Genomic DNA, 10,783 nt, shown 5'->3' with positions numbered 1-10,783 from the left:
AGTTCCAACCTGCAAAAGTACAGGTGTGTACCAACGCTATCATTCCCTATTTAGAACAGCAGGCATCCAGAAGTGTCAACATAGCACATCTTAAGTCTCCTGGTTCTTTCTTTCAATTGGATTTATTCCATGCTCTCAGCAGATCAAGTGCTAGCAAATACATTTATCTCCTTCACTTCAGTCTGAGCTGGAGCCACTGTCTGGATGTTCTCACCAAGCGGCACGGTCAAACAGCCAGACAGGTTCCATGCAGATTTACCAACTAACTAACGCATCACATCAATTTCTTACTTTTTGCTCGTTAGCAGCTTTTCCTTCCACGCGCTGGCGTCCACACGGTGAATAAAAGCAGCGAAGACCACGTCTGAACACGCTAGACTGGCATGACCATCCCCATTTGATGACCCCGAGCGTTAATGTGTTGGCATTTACAAAGGAGGACGGTGGTAAATAAAAGACAGGCAGAAGGGGATGGGGGGGAATGGGGGGCGGGGCCGGCATGCAATTAGAGCACTTTATTTTCAATTAAGACATCATGTCTGATGTCAGCTCCGCTTTCTGCCTTTTTTGATGATGCAGACTTCTTGGACTGGAAGTGGATGGGCTAGCCAGCGTGTGCATCTTCGCTTATTTAGGCCAAGCTGCGCTTTTAGCGTGCAGCCCAGAGACGAAAAACAGCAGGAAGATATCATTTTCCTTACGGTGTTGTGTTACAGCTAACACAATCACAACTTTTAGCTCTTGGAAAGTCACTTTTAGGACCAATTCTACTAACGCAAACAATGATCACTATTGTTATTACAGTGTTTTATTTATTTTGATCCATTCTTTATTTTATTTTATTTCACTACATTCATAAACCTCCTCTTTGGTCTTCCTCTACGCCTCCTACCTGGCAGCATCCTTCTACCAATATATTCACTATCTCTCCTCTGGACATGTCCCAACCATCTCAGTCTGGCCAATGACATGTAATGTCCATTTGATGTACTCCTTCCTGATCCTATCCATCGTGGTCACTCCCAATGAGAAGCTCAGCATCCTCATCTCTGCTACCTCCAGTTCTGCTTCCTGTCTCTAGACCAAACAACATGGCTGGTCTTACCACAGTTTTGTATACCTTTCCTTTCATTTTAGCTGAAACTCTTCTATCACATGACGTCTGACACTTTCCTCCACCCGTTCCATCCTGCCTGCACACTCTTCTTTTTCTCTCCTTGACCCCAAAGTACTTCAAATACTCCACCTTCTCCCTGGAACCTCACTCTTCCACTTGGGTCCCTCTCATTCCCACACATATACTCCGTCTCGCTGCGGCTAATCTTCATTCCTCTCCTTTCCAGGGCAAACCTCCACTCGTCTAGCATCTCCTCCAGCTGTTCCCTACTCTCCCTACAAATCCCAATGTCATCTGCAAACATCATAGTCCATGGAGATTCTTGTCTAAGCTCATCTGTCAGCCTGTCCATCACCATAGCAAACAGGAAGGGGCTCAGAGCTGATCCCTGATGCACTCTTACCTCCACCTCTAACTCTTCCGTCACACCTCCAGCACATCTTAGTACTGTCTTCCAGTCCTCATACACGTCCTGCACCACTTGAACATACTTCTCTGTCCCTCTAGACTTCCTCATACAAAACCACAGTTCCTTTTTTGGCATGATGCTGACTTCTGCCCTTAGTCTAGCTTCAGCTAGTCTTTCCCATAACTTCATGGTATGGCTCATTAGCTTTATACATCTGGAGTTGCCACAGCTCTGCACATCACCCTTGTTCTTAAAGATGGCCACCAACACACTTCTCGTCCATTCCTGAGGCATCTTCAGAGATCCGTCGCTCCCTCCTTACCGTACAAGTCATCATAGACCTCATCTCTCTGTACTTATGTCTACTCTCTTCAGTCCTCTCCACGTCCCACTTCTTCTTAGCTAACCTTTTCGGCTGTATAAACGCCTGCACCTCCTCATTCCACCACCAAGTCTTTTTGTCTGCTTTCTTTCCAGATGAGTCATGTGGAAGCACCGCCTGCCTAAAAATCCTACAACACTCTTCTTGTTTCATCTTCCTCACCATGAGGGTCCTTCTACACGCCGCCATCCTAACCATACTAAGCTGCCTGGCTACACTTTCACCTTCCACTACTTCGCAGTCACTCATCTCCATCAGATGACAGCGTCTGCACAAGATGGAGTCTACCTGTGTACTCCTACCTCCATTCTTGCAGGTCACCCTATGTTCCTCTCTCTTCTGGATGGAATTGGAAAATACCAGCCTTCGTAATAAACATTTTATACATTTGACAAAGTATATCTGAAGTATTAGTGGCTCACAAATGATGAATCCTACGAGATGGTTGTTGGAAGGATGTTGTGCTACGGTGTTACGCTAGGACGTTAGGCCTCCTCTAGTCATCTCGAGGCAGATGGAGGAGTTTCTAGATGCCGTTTGGATGATTTGGTGTATAAAATAAGTGAAGTGTGTGTGATTGGACTACATTACACACAGCAGCCATCTCCGGTGGAATGCTTTACCACTTCATCTGTTGCTGCTTTCACTTTAAGACGGGCAAGAATGACTTTGGAGATGAAATGTGCCCCCCCAAAAAAAAGTCACCAAAACAGCACAAAGTCGATGGAGAAGTTCGGCTCATCTTTGTCACGTTTAAATTTATTGATAAAAGCAAGTCAAAGCAGTCATTGGCACCGACTAAAGGAGTAAAACCTGTTGGGTTGTTTCTTTTATGTGGAGGATGTCCAAAAGCATGACATTCATTCCAGGAATCACGTAGTAAATATTTCCACTAAAAAATAACATGTCCCCCCCCTCCCCTGTATTGGGTGTGTGAAGGCTGTGCTGCTCTTTCTCCAAAGACATGCAAGCGAAGGTTCGTTCATGACTCGCACATCTTTGCTCGTCTGGCTGAACTCGGCCTATCAAACCCCATCGCATTTTTTGTTGTGTTTGTTTGAAGACTAAATGAAGGAATGGATTTAAAATAGTTGACTTTACCACCGGCATGGCAAAGCCGGTCAAATGTTTCTCATGACGACCTCCTAATTAAGACGGCTGCCTCTTTTAACGACTTTGCAGAAATGTTCAATGGCATACAGATGTCCCGAAAGCTTCATAAGCTCCAAATTCTAAAAAAGAAAAAAAAGCAAAGTGTGCTTCACTGGAATGAGCCCATTTTAAAAGCAGACAGGCTAAAATGTTGAAAAGCTGGAATGCGACTTTGGTGACTGCGAGGCACAAGCAGCGACGACGTTTCACCAGAGATCCGTGCTGGTGGATCCGTCCTTGGAAATGGAGGCGGGGCGGGGGCGTGGTGGTCTCGGCCGTGTGAGCATGGAAGACGGCTGCTTAGTACAGTTTGATCATGCTCTCTCTGGACTTGCCCACTCCCACCCACTTCACTGAAAACAAAGCCAGCGTTAACGGTGTGACTCGGGAGAGTGACCTGGAACGCCATCCTACGCACCTGGAACCTGCAGGAAGTCCTCGATGAAGCGGATGTAGGTCTGCGCTTGCGGCGGCAGGTCCGTCAGGCTGCGGGCCGCCTCGGTGGTGCGGCACCACCCGGGGAACGTCTTGTACTCCACCGTGACCCGCGTCAGAACGTCCATGTTTGCTGCAAGACGGAAACATCAACGTTACAGGCTAACACTGCCATGTTCGATGAGACCCTCATGAATACGTGAAAAACGAACCAAGACACAAATATAAGGCATTGAGAAGGTGCCTTCAAAGTCGTTATGCTGATATGCAGTACACACACTGGTCACTAGATGCCAGTAATGTTACATTGAGACTACAACCCCTACAGGAAGTACCGCCCACAAACTGGAGGTGAAAAAAGAAACAAGGGTCTCAGCCAATGCTAACATTTATGATTCTGCGCCACGTCAGGCCCACTAAGTGTCTTCATACGGTGCACCGGGCATTTCCAAATGTCTTTTTTTTTGTTTGTTTTTTTTAAACCTTTCACATGGAAAGAGCAGCCGGCAACATGACTTGCGGTGCTATGGTGGCACGCTGACGAGTCAGCAAAAGTCAGATGCAATCTGGAGCTTCTACATAAGCGCCATCCAAACACACATGACGCACAAACTAACCCGGCTGCTGCACCATGTGAGCATACAAACAAATGTCTATGCCACGTATTCCCACCACAAGGCATGCTGGGTAGCTTGTGGTACTCTTTCTCCCAACATTTTGCCATGTTTGTCGCATTTAATTGCTTAATTGCATGTAAACACGTTGAGGTGGTCATACTACTTTATTGTTCATAGTTGCAGCTGGACTACCCAGAATGCCTTGCGGCTATTTGGAAATAACAGTTTTAAGGTACGTGTTACGTTTAGCGAAAAGGAGTTATCACGGTCGGACCGGGAACCGATGAACCACAAGATGAAGTGGAAGCACGTATCGCTCTCTTGTGTGCTAGCGGGTGCCGCTGTATCATCTATTACGGTGGTGTGTTGATGGAATGGTGCAGTGCTGAAGGAATAGAACCTCGGTCGCCATGATGAGAATCTTCATGCCCGCAAGTGAGACAACGTTCATTGCCAGCAGAGTAGAGAGAAGGTGAATGAACTGTTGGCGAACCGAAGAAACAGCCGTCTGTGTTTACTCACAACCGAGACATCAGAGCCCGAGTGGAAGCTAGCTGTAAATAATCATTCTCCAATCATTCTCCACACATGGAAAACACTTCTGTGACCGTCCTTCAAAATAAGAGCACTGTTTGTCCCCCCGGTGCGCTTAAAGAAAACAAGAGTGTGATAATATCATCCATCTGCAGTTGGAGTGGCATGGGTGACTACATCTTCCTTCATTGCTTGAACATTTAGTGGCTATGTGTCCCATTAGAACAGTTAGCTAGTTTCCTACCAATAAATACATGTGTTTTACCATTTGAGACAAATCTATTTCATCATATGGCTTAAGCTTTGTAGCTTTTTATACAAGAATCTACTGAATTTACATTTGATATCGTCATATGGTGGTATATGCTAAGGTCCATATCACCCAACCCTATTTTATATTATTTGTTTCCTGCCCACTTGAAAGTAGATTTTCTTCCATGCGGCCCCTGAGCTAAAATGAGTTTGACACCCCTGGCCTCGATAATTTTGGGACAAAAATGATTACAATATGATTCTACACTTTTGGTCCATGGCTTATGTCAAGAGTTAATGTGCAACCACAGATAGATTACAGTCCTGCGGGAGCCGATGCTGTGTGTTGATGTTTAACATGTTTAAATGCACGCATGAATCATAGATAGCTGATAGTAGTACGACATATTTACATTTCTGATGCTAATTATGCCGGGTAATTACCGTTTGTACTGTTTTTATATCACACTTACTTGGCTGAACCACTTTTCTTCATCCAACAATCCTTTGGAAAAACATTTGGAGCCATCACAGATTGGCCAGATTAAGGTGATATGCCAGAAAAGTGTTTGAGTTTGAGTCCTGTGTCTGTCCACTTTCACAGACAAAACAATGCCCATCACTTACCAGGGAAACTCGGCAGAGGCTCGCCGTCAACCTTGTAAGCCACGCCCACTTTAATCTCGGGCAGGGTGTCCAGAATGTCCAGCTTGGTGAGTGCAATGCTGCAAAACACGAGGCGCTCAATGTCGCTGCGAGGAGAAGGAGCGCCGGCTTCATTGGGTCACTTACGCCGAGAAGCCGTTGACCATGTGAGCGTATCTGACCAGTATCAAGTCCAGCCAACCACAACGCCGCTTTCGGCCCGTCGTCACGCCGACCTCTCGACCCCGCGACTGCAACAGGGCCCCCGTCTCCTGCGACACCACAAGAACTTAGTAAGGACGTGAGTGACACTTCCTTGCATCATCACTCACGTTGTCCTGTTCCGTGGGGAAAGCGCCGACGCCCACCCGGGTGGTGTACGCCTTGACCACGCCGTACACTCGGCCCACGTGCGACGGCGGCACGCCCAGCCCGGTGCACACTCCTCCCACGGTGCAGTTTGACGATGTGACAAAGGGATACGTGCCTGAGCGGGGAAACGGTCTGTTAGCTGCAGTCGTCAGTCGGCCAGATGACCCCCCTGCCTTCTTGCTACCCACCGAAGTCAATATCCAGCAGCGCGGCGTTGGCTCCCTCCACGAGGATTTTCTTGCTGGGTCCGGTGAGTGCTTTGTGCATGAAGTACACGCCGTCTGTCACCAGAGGGCGTAGTCGCTCCACATACCCCTGAAGAAATCAGACCAGACAAGGACGATGGGTGACTACAGTCTATTAGTCGATTCTTACAACAACCGAACAACTACAAGGCATTCAGAATCAGAAGATGCTGTGATTACAGTACTCTGTAGAGTACAGAAAAATGAATAAATATCAATTTCTGTAGTATTTCCAATCACTAACATTCCATTTATAAATAAGGAACCCTCCTTTGTGGAAGGCCATTCCACCAGCTCTCACCTTCAACTGCTCCAGTTCGCCATCGATGTCCACATTCAGGTTGGGATACATGGCCAAGAAATGCTCTGCCAACATGCGAAACCTACAAAAAAATGCAAAGATGTCACCGTTCATTCATCATAGCACTAGTCTATGTACTACTTCTTCTTCTTCTTCTTCTTTCTCTTGGGCTTTTCCCTTCAGGGGTCGCCACAGCAAACCAATCTCCTCCATCCAACCCTGTCTTCTGCATCTGTCTTTCTAAGACCAACTACCCTCATGTCCTCCTTCACTACATCCATTAACCTCTTTGGTCTTCCTCTACGCCTCCTACCTGGCAGCATCCTTCTACCAATATATTCACTATCTCTCCTCTGGACATGTCCCAACAATCTCAGTCTGGCCGATAACATGTAATGTCCCTCTGATGTACTCCTTCCTGATCCTATCAATCGTGGTCACTCCCAATGAGAAGCTCGGCATACTCATCTCTGCTACCTCCAGTTCTGCTTCCTGACTCTAGACCAAACAACATGGCTGGTCTCACCAGTTTTGTATACCTTTCCTTTCATTTTAGCTGAAACTCTTCTATCACATCACGCCTGACACTTTCCTCCACCCGTTCCATCCTGCCTGCACACGCTTCTTCACCTCCTTTTCACCTCCGCTGTTCTGAACTGTTGACGGCAAGTACTTCAAATTCTCTTCTCTGGAACCTCACTCTTCCACTTGGGTCCCTCTCATTCCCACACATATACCCCGTCTCGCTGCGGCTAATCTTCATTCCTCCACTCTTCTTGCATCTCCTCCACCTGTTCCCTACTCTCCCTACAAATCCCAATGTCATCTGCAAACATCATAGTCCATGGAGATTCTTGTCTAAGCTCACTTGTCAGCCTGTCCATCACCATAGCAAACAGGAAGGGGCTCAGAGCTGATCCCTGATGCACTTCCACCTCCACCTTGAACTCTTCCGTCACACCTCCAGCACATCTTAGCACTGTCATCACAGCCATTTTCATCCTTTTGGCAAAGTCAACCACCATCTGTCCTTCTGCGTTCCTCTCCTGGATACCAAACCTGCCCATCACCATCATCCATTCAAGTCTGCCCCAATGACAACACATTCCCTTCTAGGGATGCTCTGCATCACTTCATCAAGGTCCAGCCAGAATTTCAGTTTTTCCTCCAACTCCCATCCAACTGTTTTTACCTCCAGGACATTCTTAACCAACTCCTCCTACTCCATTTCTCTTCCCATCGACACCATGATAGAACAAGTTGAACCCTGCTCCTAAACTTCTAGCCTTGCTACCTTTCCTCCTGGTCTCCTGGACACACAGTATGTCTACCTTCCTCCTCTGCATCATGTCAACCAACGCTCTACCTTCTCCTGTCATAGTTCCAACATTCAAAGTCCCTACTCTCAGTTCCAGGTTCTTGGAGCTCCTTCTCGCTCTTCTTAACTCTCCTCCTTTGACCAACAGTAACCCAATTTCCACCGGCAGCCTGTAGGTGAACAACACCGATGGCGGTCGTTGTTAACCCGGGCCTGGACCGAGCCACTATGGAAGTCGTGTTGTTGATTTGCATAATTGATTTGGCAACATTTTTACATCTTGACACAACCCTCTGTATTATATTAACCCCTGGCATCACTGCAGTGGCTTTTTGTGAAATAAAGTATGATTATTTCTTTCATAGTTGGGATGGTCCTACGACTTAAATCAACGTGGGATTTATGGTTGCTTTAGTGGTGCCATCTAGTGGCCGCAACCATTCAGTGAGCGTCAGTGAGTTGGGACAGTCAGGCTCACAAACTAAATGATGCAGAGCATGCCCAACACCTTTTTTTTCATTGCACTCTCTGGAGGCTGTGTGTCTGTAAGTTATGTGTAACTATAATGTGTAGATTGACAAATGTGGTATTTGAGACAGCGTGATTGTTTCATTAGGAGACTAATCATGTCCAGATTGGAGATTGGAGCTGCCGCAGCAGCTGCTCAGTAACGAAGTACACGCATATTACTTCATTTGTGAATACAAAAATGTGTTTTTGGTGTTGAAATATTTCCGTTTGATATGTTTCTATGCATTGAGATGCATTCAGGTGTCATGTCACATATTTAGTGTTTTTATCGAGAACATTCATTTATTAAACAGGTACATTTTATTGTGTACATATGGACTTATTTCAGCTTCTGTAGCTTTACTTTGTCTGCTTTGACAATTTATGTGTGATTTTTCTTCTTTGTGATGCATTTTTTTGAATGATACGACTTAAAGTCCAGGCGACATGGTCATCACATTTAGAGGACGCAACGCCCAAAGAGACTCACTTGTCCTCAAAAACTTTGAAGTCTGAGACAAGATCGCAGACTCGCAGACCATTCCGAGCAGCTTTGGAGGAGTAGGCGGGTCCGATGCCCTTTTTGGTGGTTCCCAAACTGCAGCAAAGAGACAACACAAACACGTTAAACACAAACAATAAAGCCAGTTTCAAAGTGTCTGCTTCCCCTTTCAGCAGACGTGACACACACCAATACGTCAGTGCTTTCAAATAATCGGAGCAAAAATTACTTTTTCCCTTCTTGCTGCTGCCGCTGCTGCTCCTGGATGCCATCGACAGCTTGATGGAAGTTGAACACTAGGGGCGGACCGAGGCGCACTCAATAAGACATGTTGACAACAAAGACTTCCAAAGACAGGGAAAAGATACTCACCGATGTGGGCACGGTCGGAAATCTTTAGTCTCTCTTCCCATCCTTGCAGTCCTACATGAAAAAATATCTTAGTATTTGGGGGAAATATGCATATTGGCATAAACGGCCTGTAAAAATGACCTTTGCCTTTCTTCAGGTTGGATTCTGCCTCTGTAAACAGCCCGGGGAGATGTACGACCACTCCGTTGCCTGGAATGCAAAAAAAGCTAAGTTTTCCAGCTTGACAGCAAATTCATGAGAACCGTTCCGACATTACCTATGAAGGAGATTGCCTTCTTGTTGAGGACACCGCTGGGCAGCAGGTGAAAGTCATACTCCACCGAGTCCACAACCACAGTGTGACCAGCATTGTTGCCACCCTGCAAACGGCACAATTAAAGATAGTATAAAATTCCGAGGGTGCTTAAACGTCACATGGGTAGCGTGCCGCGTTACGCAGTACTTCACAAATAGAACCATTAAAAAAATTAAATAAATAAATAGAACCTCCCACCGCATAAGCATGTTCAAACACAAGAAAAGACTATTTCATGATACTAAGTTATACAAGTCTTTCCCCGAAAGCACGACAACGTTAATCGACCGAGGAACACGTTAGCAAACATGGCTAGCGTCAATGTAGCTTGTCCACATCCGGGACGCCGGAAGTAGGTCGTGAATATTTAACTGCTGCTCAGCTGAATCGACTTTCTGTGACCTCTACGATTCGGTACCTATCGCAGCAAAGCAAACATCCGCACTGAAATTAAGGGGACGTCTTAGCTGCAACGTTGAGTTTGAGCGCGGCTGCTACCTGACACCTGCACACGATATCCGCGTCCATTGCGAGCAGGTCCACAACTTTCCCTTTGCCTTCGTCCCCCCACTGAGCTCCGAGCACCACGGTCACTTTGTTCACAGGCTCCTTCGAAGAACGCAGTGGGGACTCCGGCGGAACGTTCTCCCGTGGTCGCTTAACCACCGGCTCCCCGTTCTCTCGTCCATTCACATTAGCCATGTTGCTGTTGGATGCCATGTTCATGCCGTCCTTCTGGAAACCGGAATAGCGTTTTACCGCGTTTCTTTTTTCACGGGAAGTGCTTGTCTCACGCTCCACCGCTAGATGTCAGTGTTTCCCGTTTGTGAGGCCTAACGCAACCAAAGATCATAGTCGTGGAAGATTGCACAGTTGATGCACTGTGGAACTACGTAATGCCTGTTATCTAGCTACGCTTTGTGCATTCACCTGTACCCCGAAAGTCACAAACGTGCTATTAGAAGCGATAATCTCTACTGTTTTAGAACATTTCTGTGACAAAACCTCCTCTTCCGCGACATTTCCTGCTTGTTTAGATGACTTGAATATATTAAAACAAACAAGATTAAAGACCCGTCACTCAACTGAAGGGGTTACTTTCATTCACTATCTGCCACACTTTAATGACGTTTGTCTGACGTCACAGCTCCCTTTTGACAGAATTTACACAAAACGATCCAAATAAACAGGCGGAAATGGTATTCATTCTACTCGCGTAAAATTGACTTTGTACTTTCAAAACACAGATGACATCATCTCTAGTACAATTAGTAAATATCATGTGACTTGTTTTTATGGAAGCACTTAATTAAATGAATATAAAG

The 10,783-nt window shown here is 46.2% G+C and overlaps 1 protein-coding gene across 1 annotated transcript; it reads right to left on the bottom strand.

The window, feature by feature from the left end:
* Positions 1-2,632: 2,632 nt before the first annotated feature.
* adssl (adenylosuccinate synthase, like) lies at positions 2,633-10,283 on the bottom strand. Its single transcript, XM_058078367.1, has 13 exons — positions 9,957-10,283; positions 9,420-9,522; positions 9,284-9,352; positions 9,164-9,214; positions 9,021-9,087; positions 8,780-8,887; positions 6,462-6,543; positions 6,104-6,230; positions 5,876-6,030; positions 5,691-5,815; positions 5,526-5,623; positions 3,479-3,628; positions 2,633-3,413 (listed from the first exon to the last, which is right to left on the bottom strand). The coding sequence occupies exons 1-13, from the start codon at positions 10,182-10,184 to the stop codon at positions 3,361-3,363; spliced, it is 1,416 nt and encodes a 471-aa protein (XP_057934350.1). The 5' UTR covers positions 10,185-10,283; the 3' UTR covers positions 2,633-3,360.
* Positions 10,284-10,783: the final 500 nt, after the last annotated feature.

Source organism: Doryrhamphus excisus, chromosome 7 (genome assembly GCF_030265055.1).
Source record: "Doryrhamphus excisus isolate RoL2022-K1 chromosome 7, RoL_Dexc_1.0, whole genome shotgun sequence".
Lineage (NCBI taxonomy): Eukaryota > Metazoa > Chordata > Actinopteri > Syngnathiformes > Syngnathidae > Doryrhamphus > Doryrhamphus excisus.
This window is presented reverse-complemented; position numbering and strand designations above follow the sequence as displayed.